This window comes from Bombina bombina, chromosome 4 (genome assembly GCF_027579735.1).
Source record: "Bombina bombina isolate aBomBom1 chromosome 4, aBomBom1.pri, whole genome shotgun sequence".
Lineage (NCBI taxonomy): Eukaryota > Metazoa > Chordata > Amphibia > Anura > Bombinatoridae > Bombina > Bombina bombina.
Window position 1 is genome coordinate 1,139,393,707 of NC_069502.1, and position 26,282 is coordinate 1,139,419,988.

The 26,282-nt window shown below is 41.3% G+C and overlaps 1 protein-coding gene across 1 annotated transcript in view; it reads right to left on the bottom strand.

Moving 5' to 3' along the window:
- The window catches only part of EPRS1 (glutamyl-prolyl-tRNA synthetase 1), a 327,712-nt gene that overhangs the window by 88,605 nt on the left and 212,825 nt on the right, over positions 1-26,282 (bottom strand). Inside the window, exons 25-26 of the mRNA XM_053712775.1 lie at positions 24,981-25,136; positions 18,017-18,214 (exon numbers count right to left, since the gene is read on the bottom strand). Of these exons, the coding sequence (XP_053568750.1) occupies positions 18,017-18,214; positions 24,981-25,136 (354 nt within the window). The remainder of the gene's footprint in view (positions 1-18,016; positions 18,215-24,980; positions 25,137-26,282) is intronic.

The following is a 26,282-nucleotide window of genomic DNA, read 5'->3' on the forward strand; positions in this document are numbered from 1 at the left end:
AGAATCCTAGGAATCCTAAAGGAATGCCAGAAATAATCATGTGTAGAACACAAAGAAAAATAGGTTTTCCCAACCTTGCGGTATATTTTCTTTGAAAACAGGCTTACAGGCCTGAATCATAGTTTTAATCATGGAGTCAGAGAAATCTCTATGACTGCAGACTAAAAGTAAAAATGTCCATTCCATCAAATTAAGAGATTAAGATCTGGGTGGAAAAACGGGACTTGTGACAGAAGGTCTGGTCAAAGAAGAAGAGGCCAAGGCTGGCAACTGGATATTCGGACAAGGTCTGCATACCAAATCATGTGAGGTCACGCTGGTGCTTTTAGATACACATAAGATTGTTCCATTATGATCTTTGAGATTACTCTTGGAAGAAGAACCAGGGGGGGAAAAATGTAAGCAGGCTGGTAGGACCAGGAAACTGCTACAGTGTCCATCTTTTTCGCCTGAAAATCCCTGGACCTAGAAAGGTACCTGGGAAGTTTCTTGTTCAGACGAGAGGCTATCAGATCTATCTCTGGAGAACTCCACATCTGTACAATTCGATAGAATACATCTGGGTGGAGAGACCACTCCCCTGGATGTAGAGATTGCCGGGTGAGATAATCTGCTTCCAAATTGTCTACACATGGGATATGAATTGCCGTGATTAGACATGAATTGGATTCCGCCAAGAAAGTATGCAAGATACTTCTTTCATAGCTAGGGAAACTGAGTTCCCTTTGATCATTGACATGTGCCACTGTAGTGATATTGTCTGTCTGAAAACAAATATAAGGCTCCCTCTTCAATAGGTGCCAAGCCTGAAGAGAGCACCGAGTTCCAAGATATTGATTGGTAACCTCGCCTCTCGAGGATTTCAAACTCCTCCTGCTGTCAGAGACCCCCAGACAGCTCCCCAACCTGTAAGACTTGCATCTGTGGTGATTACAGACCAGATAGGACGAGCAAAAGAGGCCCCTTGAATAATAAAGTGGTGGTTAAACCACCAAGTCAGAGAGTTGAGATTTAAGAATATCAGTTGTGATATCCGAGTGTAATACCTGCACCATTGGTGTAACATGCAAAGCTAAAGCGGTCTCATTTGAAAATGAGCAAAGGTGATTGCGTCCGATGCTGCAATCATGAGACCTAAAACTTCCATGCACATAGCCACTGAAGGAAATGATAGAGACTGAAGGTTTAGACAAACTGAAACCAATCTCAATAGTCTCTTTTCTGTTAGGGATACAGTCATGGACACTGAATCTATCTGGAAACCTAAAAAGGTGACCTTTGTCGGAGGAATCAAGAAACTCTAGTAAATTGATCCTCCAACCATGTCTTCGAAGAAATTACAATAGTTGTGTTGTGTGAGATTCTGCTAAATGAAAAGATTGAGTGAGTACCATCCAAAAAAACATAATTTATGCTTACCTGATAAATTTATTTCTCTTGTAGTGTAGTCAGTCCACGGGTCATCCATTACTTATGGAATATATCTCTTCCTAACAGGAAGCTGCAAGAGAATCACCCAAGCAGAGCTGCTATATAGCTCCTCCCCTCACATGTCATATTCAGTCATTCGACCAAAACCAGACGAGAAAGGAGAAACCATAGGGTGCAGTGGTGACTGGAGTTTAATTAAAATTTAGATCTGCCTTAAAGACAGGGTGGGCCGTGGACTGACTACACTACAAGAGAAATAAATTTATCAGGTAAGCATAAATTATGTTTTCTCTTGTTAAGTGTAGTCAGTCCACGGGTCATCCATTACTTATGGAATACCAATACCAAAGCTAAAGTACACGGATGAAGGGAGGGACAAGGCAGGAACCTTAAACAGAAGGAACCACTGCCTGAAGCACCTTTCTCCCAAAAATAGCCTCCGAAGAAGCAAAAGTGTCAAATTTGTAAAATTTTGAAAAAGTGTGAAGTGAAGACCAAGTTGCAGCCTTGCAAATCTGTTCAACAGAGGCCTCATTTTTAAAGGCCCAGGTGGAAGCCACAGCTCTAGTAGAATGAGCTGTAATCCTTTCAGGAGGCTGCTGTCCAGCAGTCTCATAGGCTAAACGTATTATGCTACGAAGCCAAAAAGAGAGAGAGGTAGCCGAAGCCTTTTGACCTCTTCTCTGTCCAGAGTAAACGACAAACAGGGAAGAAGTTTGACAAAAATCTTTAGTTGCCTGCAAATAGAACTTCAGGGCACGGACTACGTCCAGATTATGCAAAAGTCGTTCCTTCTTTGAAGAAGGGTTAGGACACAGTGATGGAACAACAATCTCTTGATTGATATTCCTGTTAGTAACTACCTTAGGTAAGAACCCAGGTTTAGTACGCAGAACTACCTTGTCTGAATGAAAAATCAGATAAGGAGAATCACAATGTAAGGCAGATAACTCAGAGACTCTTCGAGCAGAGGAAATAGCCATCAAAAACAGAACCTTCCAGGATAACAGCTTGATATCAATGGAATGAAGGGGTTCAAATGGAAGGCCTTGAAGAACGTTAAGAAGTAAGTTTAAGCTCCATGGCGGAGCAACAGTCTTAAACACAGGCTTAATCCTAGCTAAAGCCTGAACGTCTGGAACTTCAGCCAGACGTTTGTGTAGAAGAATAGACAGAGCAGAAATCTGTCCCTTTAACGAACTAGCAGATAAGCCCTTTTCTAAACCCTCTTGTAGAAAGGACAATATCCTAGGAATCCTAACCTTACTCCATGAGTAACTCTTGGATTCGCACCAATATAAATATTTACGCCATATCTTATGGTAAATTTTTCTGGTAACAGGCTTCCTAGCCTGTATTAAGGTATCAATAACCGACTCCGAGAAGCCACGCTTTGATAGAATCAAGCGTTCAATCTCCATGCAGTCAGCCTCAGAGAAATTAGATTTGGATGGTTGAAAGGACCCTGAATTAGAAGGTCCTGTCTCAGAGGCTGAGACCACGATGGACAGGACGACATGTCCACTAGGTCTGCATACCAGGTCCTGCGTGGCCATGCAGGCGCTATCAGAATCACCGAAGCTCTCTCCTGTTTGATCTTGGCAATCAAACGAGGAAGCATCGGGAATGGTGGAAACACATAAGCCATGTTGAAGACCCAAGGGGCTGTCAGAGCATCTATTAGCACCGCTCCCGGGTCCCTGGACCTGGATCCGTAACAAGGAAGCTAGGCGTTCTGTCGAGACGCCATGAGATCCAGATCTGGTTTGCCCCAACGATGAATCAGTTGAGCAAAGACCTCCGGATGAAGTTCCCACTCCCCCGGATGAAAAGTCTGGCGACTTAGAAAATCTGCCTCCCAGTTCTCCACGCCTGGGATGTAAATCGCTGACAGGTGGCAAGAGTGAGACTCTGCCCAGCGAATTATCTTTGAGACTTCCAACATCGCTAGGGAACTTCTGGTTCCCCCTTGATGGTTGATGTAAGCCACAGTCGTGATGTTGTCCGACTGAAATCTGATGAACCTCAGAGTTGCTAACTGAGGCCAAGCTAGGAGAGCATTGAATATCGCTCTTAATTCCAGAATATTTATTGGGAGGAGTTTCTCCTCCTGAGTCCATAATCCCTGAGCCTTCAGGGAGTTCCAGACTGCGCCCCAGCCTAGAAGGCTGGCGTCTGTTGTTACAATCGTCCAATCTGGCCTGTGAAAGGTCATCCCCTTGGACAGATGTGGCCGAGAAAGCCACCATAGAAGAGAATCTCTGGTCTCTTGATCCAGATTTAGTAGGGGGGACAAATCTGAGTAATCCCCGTTCCACTGACTTAGCATGCACAATTGCAGCGGTCTGAGATGCAAGCGCGCAAATGGTACTATGTCCATTGCCGCTACCATTAAGCCGATTACTTCCATGCACTGAGCTACTGACGGGTGTGGAATGGAATGAAGGACACGGCAAGCATTTAGAAGTTTTGATAACCTGGCCTCTGTCAGGTAAATTTTCATCTCTACAGAATCTATAAGAGTCCCTAGAAAGGGAACCCTTGTAAGTGGTAATAGAGAACTCTTTTCCACGTTCACCTTCCACCCATGCGACCTCAGAAATGCCAGAACTATCTCTGTATGAGACTTGGCAGTTTGAAAACTTGACGCTTGTATCAGAATGTCGTCTAGGTATGGAGTCACCGCTATGCCTCGCGGTCTTAGTACCGCCAGAAGTGAGCCCAGAACTTTTGTAAAGATTCTTGGAGCCGTAGCTAATCCGAAGGGAAGAGCTACAAACTGGTAATGCCTGTCTAGGAAAGCAAATCTTAGGTACCGATAATGATCCTTGTGAATCGGTATGTGAAGGTAGGCATCCTTTAAGTCCACTGTGGTCATGTTTAGGATTTTTAAGTCCAAGATTGGTCTGAAGGTTCCCTCTTTCTTGGGAACCACAAATCGATTTGAATAGAATCCTTGCCCGTGTTCCGTCCGCGGAACTGGGTGGATCACCCCCATTAGTAAGAGGTCTTGTACACAGCGTAGAAACGCCTCTTTCTTTATTTGGTTTGCTGATAACCTTGAAAGATGAAATCTCCCTCGTGGAGGAGAAGTTTTGAAGTCCAGGAGATATCCCTGAGATATGATCTCCAACGCCCAGGGATCCTGGACATTTCTTGCCCAAGCCTGGGCGAAGAGAGAAAGTCTGCCCCCCACTAGATCCATTTCTGGATAGGGGGCCCTCTCTTCATGCTGTCTTAGGGGCAGCAGCAGGTTTCTTGGCCTGCTTGCCCTTGTTCCAGGACTGGTTAAATTTCCAGCCCTGCCTGTAACGAGCAACAGCTCCTTCCTGTTTTTGAGCGGAGGAAGTTGATGCTGCTCCTGCCTTGAAGTTACGAAAGGCACGAAAATTAGACTGTTTGGCCTTTGATTTGGCCCTGTCCTGAGGTAGAGCATGGCCCTTACCTCCCGTAATGTCAGCTATAATTTATTTCAAGCCGGGCCCGAATAAGGTCTGCCCTTTGAAAGGAATATTAAGCAATTTAGATTTAGAAGTCATGTCAGCTGACCAGGATTTAAGCCATAGCGCTCTGCGCGCTTGGATGGCGAATCCGGAGTTCTTAGCCGTAAGTTTGGTTAAATGTACGACGGCATCAGAAACAAATGCGTTAGCTAGCTTAAGTGCTTTAAGCTTGTTCATAATTTCATCCAATGGAGCTGTGCGAATGGCCTCTTCCAGAGACTCAAACCAGAATGCCGCCGCAGCAGTGACAGGCGCAATGCATGCAAGGGGCTGTAAGATAAAACCTTGTTGAACAAACATTTTCTTAAGGTAACCCTCTAATTTCTTATCCATTGGATCTGAAAAGGCACAACTATCCTCCACCGGGATAGTGGTACGCTTAGCTAAAGTAGAAACTGCTCCCTCCACCTTAGGGACCGTCTGCCATAAGTCTCGTGTGGTGGCGTCTATAGGAAACATTTTCCTAAATATGGGAGGAGGGGAAAAAGGCACACCAGGTCTATCCCACTCCTTGCTAATAATCTCTGTAAGCCTTTTAGGTATAGGAAACACGTCAGTACACATCGGTACCGCATAGTATCTATCCAACCTACATAATTTTTCTGGAATTGCAACCGTGTTACAATCATTCAGAGCCGCTAATACCTCCCCTAGCAATATGCGGAGGTTCTCAAGCTTAAATTTAAAATTAGAAATCTCTGAATCCAGTCTCCCTGGATCAGATCCGTCACCCACAGAATGAAGCTCTCCGTCTTCATGTTCTGCAAACTGTGACGCAGTATCTGACATGGCTCTCACCTCATCCGCGCGCTCTGTCCTTAACCCAGAGCTATCGCGCTTGCCTCTTAATTCTGGCAATTTAGATAATACTTCTGTCATAACAGTAGCCATGTCTTGCAAAGTGATTTGTAAGGGCCTCCCTGATGTACTTGACGCCACAAAATCACGCACCTCCTGAGCGGGAGGCGAAGGTACTGACACGTGAGGAGAGTTAGTCGGCATAACTTCCCCCTCATTGTCTGGTGATAATTTCTTTACATGTAAAGATTGACTTTTATTTAAAGTAACATCAATGCAATTAGTACACAAATTTCTATTGGGCTCCACATTGGCCTTTAAACATAGTGAACAAAGAGATTCATCTGTGTCAGACATGTTTAAACAGACTAGCAATGAGACTAGCAAGCTTGGAAATACTTTTCTAAATAAATTTACAAGCAATATAAAAAAAACGCTACTGTGCCTTTAAGAAGCACAAAAAGCTGTCACAGTTGAAATAACAACGAACCAAAATAGTTATAGCAACCAATTTTTCACAGTAAATGTATTAAGTTAGCAAAGGATTGCACCCACCAGCAAATGGATGATTAACCCCTTAATACCCAAAAACGGATAACAATTAAATAATTAACGTTTTTATCACAGTCAAAACACACTGTCACAGGTCTGCTGTGACTGATTACCTCCCTCAAAATGAATTTTGAAGACCCCTGAGCTCTCTAGAGACGATCTGGATCATGGAGGATGAAGTAGACAGATTGTGACTGAATTTTTACTGCGCAAAAAAGCGCTAAAATAGGCCCCTCCCACTCATATTACAACAGTGGGGAAGCTCAGATAACTGTTTCTATGCAGAAAACAAAGATGGCCATGTGGTAAAAATCATGCCCCAATAAGTTTTATCACCAAGTACCTCACAAAAAACGATTAACATGCCAGTAAACGTTTTAAACATACATTTGAAAAGTTATGAAGTGTTATTAATAAGCCTGCTACCAGTCGCTTTTACTGCAGTTAAGGCTCATACATTATTTCAGTATTAACAGTATTTTCAGAGTCAATTCCATTCCTTAGAAAAATACATTCAGTGTACACACACTCATCAGCCTAATACCAGTCGCTATCACTGCATTTAAGGCTGAACTTACTTTACATTGGTATCAGCAGTATTTTCTCAGTCAATTCCATTCCTCAGAAAAATAATTTACTGCACATACCTCATTTGCAGGGGGGGCCCTGCATGCTATTCCCCTTTTTTGAAGTTACCTCACTCCTCAGATGAGAACAGCCAGTGGATCTTAGTTACGTCTGCTAAGATCATAGAAAACGCAGGCAGATTCTTCTTCTAATGCTGCCTGAGAACAAACAGCACACTCCAGTGCCATTTAAAATAACAAACTTTTGATTGAAGAAATAAACTAAGTTAAAAAACACCACAGACCTCTCACAGCGACCTATCTTTAGTTAGGCTGCAAGAGAATGACTGAATATGACATGTGAGGGGAGGAGCTATATAGCAGCTCTGCTTGGGTGATTCTCTTGCAGCTTCCTGTTAGGAAGAGATATATTCCATAAGTAATGGATGACCCGTGGACTGACTACACTTAACAAGAGAAAGGAAATAATGCAATACCCTCCTTTCTGATTAGATAGAAGGGCACTGAGAACCTTTGAGAATATTCTCGGAGCTGTTGAAAGGCCAAATGGAAGAGCGACAAATTGGTAATGCTTTTCTAGAAATGAGAATCTCAGAAATTGATAATGATCTGGGTGGATTGGGATGTGAAACTAAGCATCCTGTAAGTTTATTGTGGGCATAAATTGACCTTGAACAAAAGGCAGAATAGTCCTTATATAGTAACCATTTTTAAAGTTGGGATTCTTATAAATCGATTTTAAGTTTTCAGATCCAAAATTGGTCTGAACAAATTTTCCTTCTTCGGGACAATGAAAAGATTTGAATAAAAACCCAACACCTGTTCCTGAAGAGGAACTGGGACATTTACCCCCAAGAGTTCTAGATCTGAAACACATTCAATACCCTTGAGAAATTATATTCTGAATTCACTGATTCGGCCTAAAATTCTTCAAATGACTTTAGTCTGCCCCTACCAGAAGAACTGGATTGGGGGTCGCACCTTCATGCAGACTTATATGGCTTGGATTTATTCGAATTTGGAGATGGTCTCCAATTAGAGCCAGAGGCTTTAGGGGAGGGAGCAGTTTTCTGTTCTCTATTCTGACGAAAGGAACGAAAACGATTAGTAGCTTTAACTTTTCCCTTAGATTTTTTGTCTTGGGGAAGAATAACGCCTTTTTCCCCCCATAATAGTGGAAATAATAGAATCCAATTGAGAACCAAAAAGGTTTTTACCTTGAAAAGAGAGATAGTAATTTTGTTTTTTGAGATTCCATGTCAGCATTCCAAGATTTAAGCCATAATGCTCTTCTAGTCAGAATAGCTAAAGACATAGATTTGATGTTGATTTTCATAACACCAAAAATAGCATCTCAAAGAAAATGATTTGCGTGTTAAAGTAAAAGGATAATGTTAGATAATTCAGGGTCTGAAGACAACTGCTGAGCTAAACTGTCTATCCAAAAAGTAGAATCAGCAGCAACATCAGCCATAGATATAACTTGTCTGAGAATATAGCCAGTATGTAAATATGCCCTGATAATATAAGATTCAAGCTTTCTATCTAAAGGGTATTTAAAAGAAGTGCTGTCTTCCATAGGAAAGGTAGTATGTGTAGCAAGAGTGGAAATAGCACCATCAACCTTAGGGACTGTTTCCCAAAGTTCCAAATTTGCAACAGGCAAAGGATACAATTTTTTAAACCTAGAAGAAGGGTTAAAAGAAGTACCAGGTTTAGACAATTATTTAGCAATCACATTAGAGATAGCATCTGGAATAGGAAAAACTTTAGGTGCAATAACAGTAGTCTTAAATACAGAATTTAAACTATTACAAGATTTATCAGGCAGTTTAGACCTCTTAATAGCCAAAGTAAATAAAACTTCCTTCAAAAGTGAGTGAATATGCTAAATTTTAAATTAAAAAAAAAGGATTTATCAATTTCTGTCTCTGATGAAGGATTCTCTGAATCAGAGGAACCCTCATCAGAAGACACATCAGTATGCTGTCAGTCAGTATAAAATTCACTAGACTTATGAAGAATTTGTAAAATCCTTTTACGTTTATTTGAAGGCAGAATAGCAGTCATAGCCTTCTCTATGGCTGCAGCAATGAAATCTTTCATTTCTGCAAGAATACCTTTTGCATTAAGCTGAGATGAAACAGTGGATGCATTTGCATTCATGGAAATATTATCAGAATGCAATAATTTATCAAAACAAGAAGCCACATAATTGAGCTGAAGAATTTATAACTGCTTTTTTGCAACTAACACTAAACTTTGATAGAAATATGTTCAAGCAAATCAGTTGCTATAAAATCAGAGGCAGGTTCAGTTTGAGACATCATGGCAAAAAAAAATTAACAAAAATAAAAAGTAAGAGTTGCAAAATATCACATGCTCCTTAAAGTGGATGTAAAGTCACACTTATTGCTAATCATCATATTATTAATCATCAAAAATAAGGGTGACTTTAATTCATCGTTTTGTTATTTATTATTTCTAAATGCATAAATTTACCTTGATATATCTTTATTCTGTGCCTTGATTGCTCCTCCCACTTTTTTGTCCAAATTTTGCCTTTTGATTGACAACAGGGATTTCAAATCAATGTTTCCCCCCCAGGGGGTTCAACCATTATTTGTAACGTCATACACTTCTCCTGCGAATGCACTAGGTAAAATTTTCAGCCTCAGAAGCGATGTGCGTCCACGTGACGCGCATGCTCTATATGATTTTTTTTAGAGCTTACGGAAGATTGAGCGTAGCCGATGTAAACGTGCGCAGAGTAAGATAATGCTTTTTTTAAACGCATGCGCAGATTTCGGCGATTATAATATAACGCAAGCACGTTGTAAATTACTCACTGGTACAGAGTGGGTGAGACCGCTCTATACGTCACTATGTTCAGATACAGGAAGTCGTGAGTGTTAGGAGCCCGGGTGAAAATGGATCAATTCTTGGTAAATAAAATATAACCAAACTATTGATTTATTTAAAAAAAATAAAAAAAAAAAATTGCGGTTTAGGTTGTTATATGTTGATAAATCATTACCCAAAGTAAAAGCTGCTAAAATTGACAGGGACAGTATACACTCATTTTCATATAACTGCATGTAATAGACACTACTATAAAGAATAAGATGCACAGATACTGATATAAAAATCCAGTATAAAAATGTTTAAAAACTTACTTTGAAGCTGTCAGTTTAGCTCTGTTGAAAAGGAAGCTGGAAAGCCCACTGCAAGTGGTAAATAAGACACTATCCCCCTCCCCCTTCTTTTGCATATGAAAAGACCCTTTACACAAACAGGAGCAAGCTGGAGAAGGTAGCTGACGGTATTCACAAAAAACTTAGGGGCTTGGAAAGGAGTCTGAAAATCAGAGCAATGTTATTTAAAAATAAGCAAAACTATCCATTTTTTAAAAAAACCAAAACTTTATGGGCTATATAAATAGATCATCTACAATCATCTATGCAAAGAAAAAATGAGTGTATAATGTCCCTTTAAATACAGCAGATTTCAGGAATGAGAAACAATGCGTATTAAAAAGCGTTATAGTAAATATCAATTATGAATAAAAACAAGCATTACAATATGAGAGTGGCTTTTTAAACTAGAAAAAAGGTGTGAAAAAAAGGCGCATCATTTTGTGCGTGAAAATGAAAAAAGAACCTCAGAGAATGCAGAGGTAATAAGAGCCTAAAGGGAAGCGTTTTTAATAAATAAAACCCCCACATTCAAATTTCTAAGCAAAATTTCCAATACGGATACTGTATTTCATGACAGTTAAAGGAAAAACAAAATGTATGCTTACCTGATAAATTTCTTTCTTTCCGGACATGGAGAGTCCACAATGTCATTCCAATTACCTGTGGGATATTCAACTCCTGGCCAGCAGGAGGTAGCAAAGAGCACCCCAGTAAAGCTGTTAAGTGTAACTTCCCTTACCCATAATCCCCAGTCATTCAGCCTAAGGAAAATGGAAAAAGATGAAACACAAGGGTAAAAAGGTGCCTGAGGTTTACTCAAAAAAACTGCTGAATTATATATTAAAAAGAGGGAGGGGTTGTGGACTCTCCATGCCTGGAAATAAATTAATTTATCAGGTAAGCATACATTTTGGTTTCTTTCCTATGACATGGAGAGTCCACTACGTCATTCCAATTACTAGTGGGAACCAATACCCAAGCTAGAGGACACAGAACAAACAGGGAGGGAGAAAAAGGCAGGAGGACCTAAACAGAAGGCACCAACGCTTAAAGAACCTTTCTCCCAAAGGAGGCCTCAGTCAAGGCAAAAGTATCAAATTTGTATAATTTGGAAAAAGTATGCAGAGAGGACCAAGTAGCCACCTTGCAAATCTGTTCCACAGAAGCTTCATTTTTGAAAGCCCAAGAAGAGGAGACAGCCCTAGTGGAATGAGCTGTAATTCTCTCAGGAGGCTGCTGCCCAGAAGTCTCATAAGCCAAATGAATCAAACTTCTCAACCAAAGAGACAGAGTAGTAGAAGTGGCCTTCTGACCCTTACGCTTTCCAGAGAAAACAACAAACAGGGCAGAAGATTTCCGAAAATCTTCAGTAGCATGTAAGTAACATTTTAGAGCTCGCACAACATCTAAGTTATGCAAAAGACGTTACTTATGAGAAGGATTAGGACAAAAAGAAGGAACAACAATTCCCTGATTAATGTTTCGATCCAACACCACCTTAGGGAAAAAAAACATTTTAGTATGAAGGACCGCCTTATCTGCATGAAAAATAAGATACGGGGAATCGCACTGCAGAGCTGAAAGTTCAGAGACTCTGCGAGCGTAAGAGATATAGCAAGGAGAAACAAAACCTTCCAAGATAACAACTTTATATCAACAGCATGCATCGGCTCAAACGGAGCCTGCTGCAAAACTTTAAGAACTAGGTTAAGGCTCCACGGAGGAGCAACAGGTTTAAACACAGGCCTGATTCTAACCAGGGCCTGAACAAAAGCTTGAACATCTGGTAAGTCTGCCAGACGTTTGTGCAAAAGGATAGATAGAGCAAAAATCTGACTTTTAGAGTACTGACCGACAAACCCTTCTCCAGGTCATCCTGAAGAAAAGACAAAATCCAGGGAATCCTCACCCGGCTCCAGGAGAACCCTTTAGATTTGCACCAATAAAAGATATTTACACCATATCTTATGGTAATTCTTTCAAGTAACCGGTTTGCAAGCCTGAAGCATAGTTTCAATGACCGCTTTAAAAAAACCACGTCTAGACAGAATTAGGCGTTCAATCTCCAAGCAGTCAGCTTCAGAGAATCTAGGTTCGGATGGAGGAAAGACCCTGAATTAGAATGTCTTTCCTCAGAAGTAACCTCCAAGGAGGTAGAAATGACATCCGTACCAGATCCGCGAACCAGATCCTGCGAGGCCATGCAGGTGCTATTAGGATCACCAATGCTCTCTCCTGTTTGATACAAGCAATGACTCGTGGAAGGAGAGCAAACGGAGGAAACATATGCCAGAGAGAACATCCAAGGAACCGCTAGAGCTCCATCGGCCAGAACGGCCTGAGGATCTCTTGATCTTGAGCCGTACTTTGGAACTTTAGTGTTACGCCATCAGATCCAACTCTGGAACTCCCCACCTGAGAGAATACTTCTGGATGGAGAGCCCACTCCACGGGATGAAAAGTCTGTCTGCTCAGAAAGTCCGCCTCCCAGTTGTCCACACCTGGGATGTGGATGGCAGATAAAAGGCAATAGTGAGCTTCCGCCCACTGCAGAATGCGAGTCACCTCCTTCATAGCTAAGGAACTCAGAGTCCCTCCCTGGTGGTTGATGTAAGCCACTGAGGTGATGTTGTCTGACTGGAATCTGATAAACTGGACTAAAACCACACTGATAGAGCATTGAAGATAAATCTTAACTCTAAGATGTTTATGTCAAGAGAGGACTCTTCCCGAGACCACAAGCCCTGAGCCTTCAGAGAACCCCAAACAGCAACCCTGCAAGACAGGCTGGTGTCCGTAGTCACAATTTCCCAGGAAGATCTCAGGAAGCAAGTGCCCAGAGACAGATGTTCCTGAGACATCCACAACGAAAGAGTGTCTCTTGTTAGGAAGTCCAGATTTATCCGCTGTGAGAAATCTGAATGGTCTCCGTTCCATTGAAGAAGCATGCAAAGCTGCAGCGGTCGCAGATGGAACCGAGCAAAAAGGGATGATGTCCATGGATGCCACCATCAGACCAATCACCTTCATGCATTGAGCCATTGATGGACGAAAGGTAGACTGGAGAGAAAGGCAGACTGGAGAAAAAGGCAGGAAGCAAGAATTTTGGATTTTCTGACCTCCGTCAGGAAAATCTTCATGAACATGGAATCTATTATTGTCCCTAGGAAACACACTGTTGTAGATGGAATTAGAGAACTCTTTTCCAAATTCACCTTTCATCCATGGGAACGTAGAAGAGACAACAGCATCTATTTATGAGATTAAGCTAGTTGAAAAGATGACGCTTGAAAAAGATGTAGTCTAGATAAGGCACCACAGCAATTCCCTGAGATCTGATCACTGCCAATAACGCCCCCAGAACCTTTGTAAATATTCTGGGAGCAGTGACCAGACCAAACTGAAGCGCAACAAACTGAAAATGTTTGTCCCGAAAGGCAAACCTCAGAAACTGGTGATGTTCCCTGTGAATAGTAACATGAAGGTATGTGTCCTTTAGGTCTATGGTTGTCATAAACTGACCTTCCTGTACCAAAGGAAGAATGGAACGAATAGTTTCCATTTTGAAGGACGGAACCCTGAGGAATTTGTTGAGACACTTGAGATCTAGGATTGGACGAAATGTACCCTCTTTTTTGGGGACCACAAATAGATTTGAATAGAATCCTAGACCTTGTTCCCATAGAGGGACTGGTACAATAACTCCCAGGGAGGATAGGTCCTTTACGCAATTTAACAAGGCCTCCTTTAATTGGTTTGAGGAGTCTTAACAGGAGAAATCTGCCCCTTAGAGGGCAAGACTTGAATCCTATTCTGTAACCCTGGGATACTATGTCCACAACCTGTGGATCTGCAACATCGCGTATCCAGGCTTGACAAAAAAGAGAAAGCCTGCCCGCTACCTGATCCAAACTTGAAAGGCTTCTTGTTCTGCTAAAGGCTTCTTGTTCTGTTTTCACTTATTCCAGGGCTTTCCAAGAGGACCTGGATTGGTCTGGAAGAGGAAGACTTCCATACCTTAAAGTTGCGAAAGGAACGAAAATTAAAAAAGTCATCCGACCCCTAGTTCTATTTTTCTTGTCCTGAGGCAGAAAAGAACCCTTTCCACCCATAATCTCTGAAATGATTTCTGCCAGACCAGGACCAAACATAGTCTTACCCTTATAAGGTAAAGCCAAAAGCTTGGCCTTCGAAGAAACATCAGCTGACCAGGACTGCTAATACAGTGAAGCTAGACATCTTAGCTCCCAGTCTAATTATCTGCATATTGGCGTCACAGATAAAGGTATTGGCTAGTTTGAGAGCTTTGATCGTATCATGGCTCTCCTCTACCATAGTTTCCTCTGTAATAAGATCAGACAAGGCATCGCACCAATAAGATGCTGCTCTCGCAACCGTGGCTATACTTGCTGCAGGTTGCCACAGTAATCCCTGATGGATATACATCTTTAAGTAAGTCTCTAGATTCTTATCCATAGGATCCTTAAAAGAGCAACTATCCTCTATAGGAATGGTAGTTCTCTTAGCAAGAGTAGAAATATCTCCTACTTTAGGCACAGTGTGCCAGGAGTCGAAAAAAAGAGTCAGCAACAGGAAACTTTTAAAAACAGGGGAAAGGGAAAAAGGAACCACTGGCTTAACCCATTCCTGAGCTATAATTTCAGACATCTTCCTTGGAACAGGAAAAACCTCCTAAGAAGATGGAGAACCATAAACTCTATCCGGTTTAGTAAACATTGTGGGATGGACAGCAACCAAAGTTTCAGAGTCATCTAAAGTAACTAGGATCTCCTTCAGTAATAACCGAAGGTGTTGCAGTTTAAATATATAATTTACCTCTTCAGATTCTAAAGTGTCAGAGTCTGAGATGTCACCTGCAGAAGCTACTGAAGTATGCTCCTCATCAGACAAATGAGAAAGGTTGACCAGAGCAGAATTAGAGGGGTACCGAAGTTGGGAAAGCAGACAAAGCCGCTGATAACGCAGAAGTTATCTGCGTGGCAAAATCCCCAGGCAAATATACACCCCCAGGAGGTTGAGAGGACACGCAAGGCACTGTATGCAAAACTGATAAGGCTTGGGATGTTTGAGGAGAAAGCCGAGGAATATCCAGAACAGCAATATCCGAAGAGACATTAGTTTCACAAGGGATTAACTTGTTCTTATACTTTAAGGTCTTAGCTAAACAATTGAAACAAAATTGTATAGGTAGTACAATTGGGACTTCTAAGCAAAGTAAACATTTATCCATATTAAATGAAGAATCTTTTTCAGATTCCATTGCAGATATCAGTTCCCACAAAAATAAATAAATATATATATATATATATATATATATATTATAGAACAAATAAATTCACTGAAAAAAACTTTGAAAATATATCATCCAAAAAATGGCAACTGTCACTTTAACCACACCGGAGTTGAATAACCCACTAGCAAGGGAACTCAAGATGAGGTGACTGATTCCCAAGTTCAGATCGGCAATCTGATCATAAGAAAAGAAAGCCGCAGCAGTCCAGGCTTAATGAATGATTAAACTCCGCTCCTCATACACAAAGAAGAGCAAAGAGTAATATGAGTGGGCTGAGTTTAAAAAAGAAACTGCGCCACAAGACAGTTAAAATGGCGCGAATTTCAAAATGGCTCAATAGTAAAAAATATAACCGAGCTGTAACAGCCTAATTATTGCCCGGATCTCCAAACACACACATCTGCCCCTTGCCATATGCTTTTACAATAAATGATTAAATGACAAAAACTTTCCAACACAGTTTGTCAAATAAAATTAAGTCTTAAGAAAACAGCTTAACATTAACCCCTTAGTCTCTCTACATGCCAATGTTAAGCATACATTGTGCCTGCAAATCTGTCCCAAAAGTGTATCTAAGACAACTTAGATAATCTATGTCTCAAATTTGATCCACTAGAGGTTTTACCTCTAAAGTGCTATCCCCTTCAGAACCTAGAAGAGAAATGCACTTACCTGTGGATCCAGCTGCAGGGCAGGTAACAGCTTCTATGTGTGAACGGTACTCCACTCCCAGTCAGGAACCTGTAGTAAAAGAAAGAACACAGTAACAAACACTGGTTTTCTACAAAGGGGTAGCAAAATGTTAGAAGTAAAGCAAAGACTTCCTCGCCGCCTTCTGCTAAAAGCCTCCTTTATTTGATTCTATTTGATTAGCTCCTACAGCAGCCCACGGCTATAAAAAAAAATTTGGCTACAAGGTGACGGTAAATCCGGCTCCTATGGGCGCCAAGCCGGATTTATATATACACATATACACACACACATATATTAAGAACTTTACACAATAATGTGCTTTTCCATAGCTGAGAGTGTCCCTTAAAAAAGATATATACTTACCATAAGACACCCATCCACATATAGCAGACAGCCAAATCAGTACTGAAACATATCAGCAGAGGTAATGGTAGAGGAGTATAATGTCAATCTGTAAAAGGAAGCAGCAGATGAATCCCTGCGACCGAATTTACAGAGAGCCTTATAAATAGATTTCCCATAGGTGAAAACATGGTATCATCAGGCAATACTCCCTTCACATCCCTCAGGCAAACACTACTTCGAGATGAACTGGGCTGCTTAGAAGCGCCTTTCATTGAAGAATAAAGCACATCATGCTTCACCACCTCCTAAGGAGGCAAAAGTTTTTAAAAACTGAGGTATGAGTGAGGTGGGAGGTGTATTTATAGGCATTTGAGGTTTGGGAAACTTTGTCCCCTCCTGGTAGGAATGTATATCCCATCAGTAACAAGCTTGTGAACTCTCACCACCTATAGGAAAGAAATAATGAAGGAGGAGGTGGGAAGTGATAGGATTGACAAACCGAAAAGACCAGTATATCCTTTATGTAAATACAAATCTATAACAATAGAACTGTTATAAAAGGAGAAGTTTAAAAAGGTCATTTCATATTACAGTTGTTCCTGTGCTTGTGCGGATGAGTCACTATCCCAGTACAGTTGATGGAATCTTTACTTATCAGCCAGTAAGCTTCTATGCTCTCCCATATGGTCCTCTCCCATATGACATAACAGAAGATTACCCCTTTAAATTCCTTAAAGTACCAGTAAAGTGGAAAAAGTCATAAGAAGCTCCCTCTGGTGTGAATGTATGAGAAAGTAGAACAGACTATAGTATACAGATAGGAGACCATTACAGTTGTGATTGTGGTTAACAAAAAAAAGTGTGGGATGTGCAGGCAAGACTATCCTGAAGTTTTTCTAATATGTTACACCAGGCATCTTTCAGCACTTCCCAGCATTAGCAGTGTGCTTGGGATCTATATCCTGCTGAAAAATTAATCCATTTCCAATCAGGAGCTTTCCAGAAGGAATGGAATAATTAATTAAAACCTGTCTGTACTTTTCAGCATTCATGATCCCATCAATTCGGACAATTCTTCTTTGCTCATACTTACCAAGGGTGCCCATATACACACACACAGATATATAGCATAACATAATATATATATATATATATATATATATATATATATATATATATATATATATATATATTTATATATTATCACATACATGCACACACATACATGCAAACCTCCAAAAAAGTACTCTCCGGTATGATCAATTCATATGCATTTAATATTGTGAAGTTTTGGGATAAACCACATGCTCAGACGTAAAAACAAAGTAGGGGTTTGCTCAGAAATGTAACAATATATAACTATATGTAACTATATGTCATCATGGAGTATGTTTGCGGGTCGAGCTTGCGATATGTGTCACGGATGTGAATTTTGCTAGATGTACACCAGTCTCTGGGGACAGGAGAAAAACCACCATGTTCTGAGTTAAATGGGATAAAGCAGATAAAGTACACAGCAATATTTGTTTTCTAACTATAAACATTTTATGTGAAACTTAATTTTGAGCAAAAAGTTAAAAGTAAAATAAAAAATACCTGGACACAGGCCACATGAGGCGGGAGTACAAGACCCATGTTGTCTCCATGAACCATTGTCATTACGCCAATCGTTCGTGTTGTAAGGCCCCAAGAGTTCTGATAGGCATACTGTTTTTCTCCTGGTTTCTTGGGATCTTCAAAGATAATTTCAAACATTTTGGAAAAGTTCTGGCCAAGATGGTGTGACGTTGCTCCCTAAAAAAGAAGATTTGACGTTAAAGTTATGGTAAATAAAATAATTGCATAAACATAATTTATGCTTACCAGATAAATTCCTTTCCTTCTCGGCAAAGAGAGTCCACAACTTCATTCCTTAATGTTGGGAATACAACACCTGGCCTCCAGGAGGAGGCAAAGTCACCCCCAGCCAAAGGCTTAAATATCCCTCCCACTTTCCCTATTCCCCAATCATTCAGTTGAGGGAAACAAGGAAAAGTAGGAGAAACATCAGGGTATAAAAGGTGCCAGAAGAAATAATATAAAAAGTCAGCAGCCCATCAAATAAAAAAAATTTAAAAATTATGGGCGGGATCGTGGACTCTCCCTGCCAGGAAGGAAAGGAATTTATCTGGTAAGCATAAATAATTTTTTCCTTCCATAAGGCAGGGAGAGTCCACGACTTCATACCTTACTGTTGGGAAAACTATACCCAAGCTCCATAGGACACTAAATGAATAACGGGAGGGAACAGAAAAAAGAGGCGGACCCTATTCTGAGGGCACCACAGCCAGCAAAACTTTTCTCCCGAAAGCTGCTTCGGCCGAAGCAAGCACATCAAACTTGTAAAATTTAGAAATAGTGTGCAAGGAGGACCAGGTAGCTGCCTTACAAATCTGATCCATTGATTCCTGCTTAGGGATGAACCTTAGTTTAGTGCATAAAACCGCATTATCAGCATGAAAAACCAGATAAGGGGGATCACATTGTAAAGCAGAGATCTCAGAAACTCTGTGCGCAGAGGCAATAGCCAACAAAAAAAAACCTTCCAAGATAACAATTTAATGTCAACAGTATGCATAGGCTCAAACGGAGCCTGCTGCAAAACACTAAGAACAAGATTGAGGCTCCAAGGCGGAGCCCTAAATCTAAACACGGGTCTGATCCTAGCCAGAGCCTTAACAAAGGACTGTACATCCGGAAGCTCAGCCAATCTTTTGTGCAGTAACACCGACAGGGACGATATCTGTCCCTTCAGGGAACTAGCAGATGGACCTTTTTCCAGTCCATCCTGGAAAAAAGATAAAATTCTGGCAACCTTAACCTTATGCCTGGAAAAGCCACGCTCTTCACACCAGTACAAGTAAGTCCTCCACACTTTATAGTAGATACGATAAGTAACTGGCTCACGAGCTGGAACCAGAGTGTCGATAACACTCTCAAAGAACCCTCTCTTGGCTAAGACTAAGCGTTCAATCTACACGCAGTTCGCCTCAAAGAATCTAGATTTTGATGAACGAAGGGAACCTGTATCAGCAGATCTCTGCGACAAGGTACCCTCCACTGAGGAAATGAGGACATCTCCACCAGATCCGCAAACCACGTCCTTCGCGGCCACGACGGAGCAATCAGAATCACAGATGCTCGCTCCTGCTTGATGTGAGCCACCACCCGAGGAAGAAGCGGTAATGGAGGAAAAATATATATAAGACTGAACTTCCATGGTACTGATAAGGCATCAGTTCCGCCTGAAGATCCCTCGACCTGTAACCTGGGTAGCATGGTATTGAGGTGCAATGCCATGAGATCTATCTCCGGCGTCCCCCACTTGCTGCATATCTCTGCAAAAGAGACCATTCCCCAGGGTGAAAGGATTTCCTGCTGAGGAAGTCCGCTTCCCAGTGGTCCACACCCAGAATGTGCATCGCTGACAGTGTACATTTGTGAGTCTCCACCCACTCTATTATCTGAGATACTTCTCTCATCGCCAAGGAGCTTCTCGTTCCCCCCTGATGGTTGATATAGGCAACCAAGGTTATATTGTCTGATTGGAATCTGATAAACTGGGACGAACCCAGAAGGGGCCAAGCCTTCAAGGAAGGGAGGACTTCTCCTGAGTCCACATTCCTTGTGCCTTGTTAGCACCCCAAACGGCTCCCCAGCCTGGAAAGGCTTCCATCCGTAGTCACAATCAGCCCACGACGGTCTCAAAAAGCACGTGCCTTGGGACAAATTATCTGGACAGAGCCTCAAGGAGAGCGAGTCTCTCGACAGGCTGTCCAGCATGATCTGAATAGTCGTTGTTCCATTGTCTCAGCATGCATAGTTGTAAGTCTGAGATGGAATCTGGCAAAAGGAATGATGTCCATGCAGGACACCATGAGTCCAATTACCTCCATACACTGAGCCACTGAGGGTCTCGAGGAGGCCTGGAGGGCAAGACATGCAGAAGTTAGCTGGGAATGTCACTGATCTGCGACTAATATTCTTATGGAAATGGAGTCTATTATAGTTCCCAGAAAATTCACCCTTGTACTTGGAGCAAGAGAACTCTTTTACAAGGTTATCTTCCATCCATGTGATCGAAGAACATTGAGAAGGGACTCCGAATGTTCTTCCACTAGACAAAAAAATGGTGCCTGTACCAAGATATCGTCTAGGTAAGGCGCTACTGCAATACCGCATGTTCTGGCAACAGCTAGAAGAGCCCCAGAACCTTTGTAAATATCCTTGGAGCAGTAGCTAGGCCAAACGAAAGAGCTATGAACTGGAAAATCAAACCTCAGGAACTGAAAAGGTTTCCTGTGAATCGGAACATGAAGGTATGCATCCTTCAGGTCTATTGTGGTCATAAACTGTCCTTCCTGAACCAGAGAAAGGATTGACCGTATTGTCTGCATCTTGAAAGAGGGAACACTCAAACTTGTTTAGGCACTTTAGGTCCAATATTGGACGAAAACTTCCCTCCTCCTTTGGAACCACGAAAAGGTTTGAATAAAACCCCAAACTTCTTTCTGCTGTAGGTACCGGGACAATCACTCCTAGAGAGGAGAGATCTCGTACGCAACCTAAGAAGGCAGTCCTCTTTTCTGGTCTTGTAGACAGACTGGAGAGTAGGAATCTGCCCCTTGGTGGATGAGACTTGAATCCTATTCTGTATCCTTGAGATACAACCTCCAGGACTCAAGGGTCCTATACATCCTGGTACCAAGCGTCTGAAAAAAAGACAGTCTGCCCCCTATCCGATCCCGGATCGGGGGCTGCCCCTTCATGACGATTTGTTCTTGGCGGGCTGCTTGGACTTCTTCCAGGAGTGAGCCGGCTTTCAAGTACTCTTGGGCTGCTCGGACTTGGAAGAGAACTGCTGTCGTTGTGACTTGTCAGCACGAAAGAAACGAAGTTGCCGTCCCTTAGGCCTATTCTTCTTAGGCTGCGGTAGGAAGGCACCTTTCCTTCCGATAACCGTTGAGATAATGGAGTCCAGCCCTGGACCGAATAAATCTTCCCCTTGAAGGGAAGAGAAAGGAGCCTGGATTTAGAAGTCATATCCGCAGACCAAGACTTTAACCAGAGAGACCGGCAGGCTACAACAGCTAAGCCAGCAGCATTTGCATTTATGCGAATAAACTGCAAATTTGCATCATGGATGAATGAGTTAGCAATTCTCAGTGCTTTAATTCTCTCCTGAATATCCTCAAGGGGAGTCTCCACCTCAATGAGCTCCGACAGAGTGTCGCTCCAGTAGGTAGCTGCTACAGCTGCCGCTGGTTGAAATACAAACCCTGTATGTTGAAACATCTACCTCAGAAAAGTTTCCATTTTCTTATCCATAGGCTCTCTAAAAGAAGAACTATCCTCCAGAGGGATAGTAGTATGCTTAGCCAGCATAGAGATAGCGCCATCCACCTTAGGGATGGAGCCCCACAAATCTAATTGAGAGTCAGGGACTGGGAATAATTTTTTAAAAGTAGACGAGGGGGAAAAAGAGGTTCCTACTCTTTCCCATTCGTTACTAATAATGTTCGCCATCTTAACTGGCACAGGAAAAGTCAGAGGGACCTTCCTATCTTCATAAACCCTGTCTAATTTAGGGATCTTGGGTTCCTCAGGGAGTGTAGCCTCTGGAACCTTTAGTGTAGACAGAACCTCCTTTAATAAAAAAAACGCAGATCCTTAAAGGGACAGTCTACAACAGAATTGTTATTGCTTTAAAAGATAGACTATCCCTTTATTACCCATTCCCTAGTTTTACATAACAAACACAGTTATAGCAAAACACTTTTTACTTCTTTAATTATCTTGTATCTAAGCCTCTGCAAACAGCCCCCTTATTTTAGTCCTTTTGACAGACTTGCAATTTAACCAAATCAGTGCTGGCTCCTAGGTGTTATCTATATGACACACATGAACCAACAACCTCTAGTGGTGAAAAACTGTCAAAATGCATTCACAAAAGAGGTGGACTTCAAGGACTAAGAAATTAGCATATGAACCTCCTAGGTTTAGCTTACAACTAAGAATACCAAGCGAACAAAGTAAAATTGTTGATAAAAGTAAATTGGAAAATTGTTTATAATTACATTCTCTAGCTGACACATGAAATTTTATTTTGGACTAGACTGTCCCTTTAATTTTAAATCTAAAGGAGGGTTCCTCCGCTGAAGGAGGTTTAGAAACTGAAGTCTCCGACTCAGAAAGTTCACCCTCTGAAGCTACAGAGGTTAACTCATCCTCAGATAGCTGGGATATAGTAGCTAAATCCGACAGATATTTAGATGACTCTAGGTCAGGAGAACTATGTTTAACCTTTCTCTTGCGTTTGTTAGAGGGAGGTAAGGCACTCAGGGCCGCAGACACTGCTGATTAAACTGCACGGTAAAGTCTGCTTGAAAAAGGCCCCCTCCAGATGGAGGCTTAGTTGAGCTGCGGGGAGCTGCATGTGGAGCGGGTAATGTAGAAAGGGTAGTAATTTCTCGGGACCCAGATTCCTGAGACGTAGACTGCTTAGAAGGGCTAATAGCGCTATGAGCATTAGCAGTTTTGTCTCCCCTTCTTAGACTTTAGAACAGTGTTTAGGTAAATGAAACAAAATTGAGCATGCGGGCAAACCACAGCCTCCTCACAATATAAACAGGAATTATTAATCCGTACAGAAGGAGCAGAACCTTCTAATGTAGTATCAGAGTCCTCCATCACTTTGTATATACCCCAGAAGGACAAACAAAAAGGAACACATTTAAAAAACGCCACCTTAATACTCCCAATAGCTGGGGCACTCACCACCTCCTAGACCCAGAGAGCTAACAGTGAAAACGCTGTCCTTAGGAATGATGTCTGCAGCAGGATCTTAGGAAATTAAAGAGACTGCACCCGGTCACGTAGTGCGTAAGACAGGATTATGAGCTGCGCAACACTTCAAAAATGAAAGTGGAACCTGTTTTTTCCAAGCCAAAAAACAATGTATGAGCCCAAAAAAACTCCCACATTAAGCAGATATAAATCCCAAAGCTGTTCAAATAATATCCCTGAAGGAGATATTAACCTTTGAACCTATCGAGGTATAAAAAGGAGCCATACTGTCACCCTGTATAGCGTTTTAAAGTGTACACTCCCGGATCCATGCTGTGGAACAGGCACAGCCTCTCAAGTTTGACAGTCTTGCCACAGCGCTCCTGACATGGACTTGAGTGTGTAACAGCAAGCAGTGAAACTCGTCAACACGGATTGCTCAGGAACCGTTAGCGACAGTCTGGATGGGTTCGCAGAAAAAAAAAAAAAACTTTCCCTGCATCTCCAGACTCTAACTTTCATTAATACACTCACTGAGAGGTTGACATTATTACTTAAAACTCCAATCCTTTCTTGAAGGGAACATACCCATTACAGGACTATCCAAATCTTCTGACACTTCTCTGCCACCTCCTATAGTGACAAAAGGCAAAGAATGACTGGGGGATAGGGGAAGTGGGAGGGATATTTAAGCCTTTTGCTGGGGTGTCTTTGCCTCCTCCTGGTGGCCAGGTGTTGTATTCCCAACAGTAAGGAATGAAGTTGTGGACTCTCCCTACCTTATGGAAGGAAATGCCAGCTGATTTGATTAGCCTAGCCCAATTTAAACCACTATTCGTTCTATTTTTTTTTTTTTACTTATATATCTTATAATAAATTAGAATTGTCTTGTTAAAAACATTCCTGTGCCCCCTTCCATTACTTTTTCTACAGATGTACAAAGAAAAGTTACTCCAGAGCGGTAGATGAACTGCTCATACCCAGATCGTCTACACATCTCCTGAGTAAATGAGAGCCATTGTTTTCTCAGAAAGAAAGAAGAAGAAATACTGAACTCATCTCATACTAAACAAGCAATTGTTTTATAAGTAATATGGTTTCTGAAATTATTTTTTTTTACTTGGAGCTTATAAAACACACACACATACAGCCGATTGGGTGACCAGTATTTGGCATCCTAGTCAAAACCGCCAACACACTGGAGTCAAAGCATATGGCAATGATTGTCATTGGGTGACCGGACAAAAAATGTCACCAGCATACGGCAACGAGTGTTATTGGATGACCGCCAAAAAAGTTACCAGCATAAGGCAATAATTGTCATTGGTTGAGAGGCAGAAATGTCACCAGAAAGAAAAAAAAGAAAAGTCAAACTGAAGGGTGCAGGTAACAGAAAGTGCTCACTCTAACAAACCTTTTGTCATCAATTTTAATAAGAAATACCTTTTCAAATAAATTTCAGGAAAACAAATTGTACAAAATGCATATTTCTGATTTAGAAATTTTTTATATGGATACAAAAGTGAACTTAAAGCGTACAGTAGTGAATTTCAAATACGCTTAAAATAATATAATATTTGGAGTCTGTTTGCATTTGCTAACATGTTTATAAAAACTTATCATACATCCAGCACACGTACATCTGCATCTGAAATGTGCATATTCTCCACCAGTGATGACACAGTAATACCAGCAGCATTACATTTTGGATGAACAAGCACACAGGTTCTCTTACCTGAATGGCTCGACCGCTGGCAGATATGAAAGCTTCTACTGTTGTTGTGTAGTCACCTCCAGCAAATTTTTCTTTTTCAGTCTTTCTTCCTTTAACAACAGGAATAGCCAAGAGATCTTCATATACTCTGGCATAGAAATCTAAGATCTGCAGTACCTGGAGAAAACGTAAACACGCAAGATAAGGCACTTGTATCCTAAAATCAGCAACAACAAAAAAGGCACCGTAGGAATTATTTATAATTAAAAATAATCTGTTGATGCCTAAACCGTGTAACGTGTGTTAGCTAATCTAGGTTAATTTACATTCAGAAAATTAGAAACTACTTCATCTAAGAAACCTTTATCTTGGATAACATAGGATTTAGTAACCAAGTAGTCATTGCAAGGCCTTGCCAAGGGATGGTTCCTGGGAGGATTAGGAACCAATAATTGTGTCCTACCAGAAGTAGATCCAAAAAAATTAAGGTCTTTATGGCAAGTATGTCACCAGAACAAACTCTCCCCTCTGTTTGCCCAGAGCATGCTAGTTACCCTAGAAAAGAAGACCTAACTACCTAGGTATTGTAACAAATCATAACAAAATACATTTAATATATTTGCTATCAAAATCAGCACCAGTATACAATCCTCCACATAAGGAATCAATGTGCTAGTGATCACTTTAACTCATTGCATCTGAGGTCATGCCAAATAAAGTTGCATTTCCATAAAATGACGGGGAAGTATTATGGCAATTTTCTTATCTGAGATCAAGTAAAACTGTGATTAATAACTAAAAAGAGCTGCATGGGTCAAGTGAGGGTGTGTGGCAACACTTATGGAATGGAGGATAAAGGACACAAAGAAAGAAATAATGACTCTGGAGTGGGGAACTGCAAGTTGATCACAAATGTCCATAATATAAAGTATTTACTACGAATTGCAGCATGTCGTCATTTTTGTGTAAGTGAAATATTTCACATATTAAATTAAGCAGAAGCACTATAAATGGGACAATAACCAGCTAAACATTGTTACCTAATGCCATGGCGCTGCATAATATCTTGAATCTTTATAAATAAGTAGTAGTAGATGTAGTAGTAATAGTAATAATAATAATAATAACAAAATGTATGCTTACCTGATAAATTATTTCCTTTCCTGGCATGGAGAGTCCACGATTCCATTCAATTACTAGTGAGAATTTAACTCCTGGCCACCTAGAGGCAAAGAACACCCCAGCAAAGCTCTAAGTATCCCTCCCACAATCTCCAGTCATTTAGCCGAGGGAATACGGAAAGAAAACAGGAACACCAGGGGT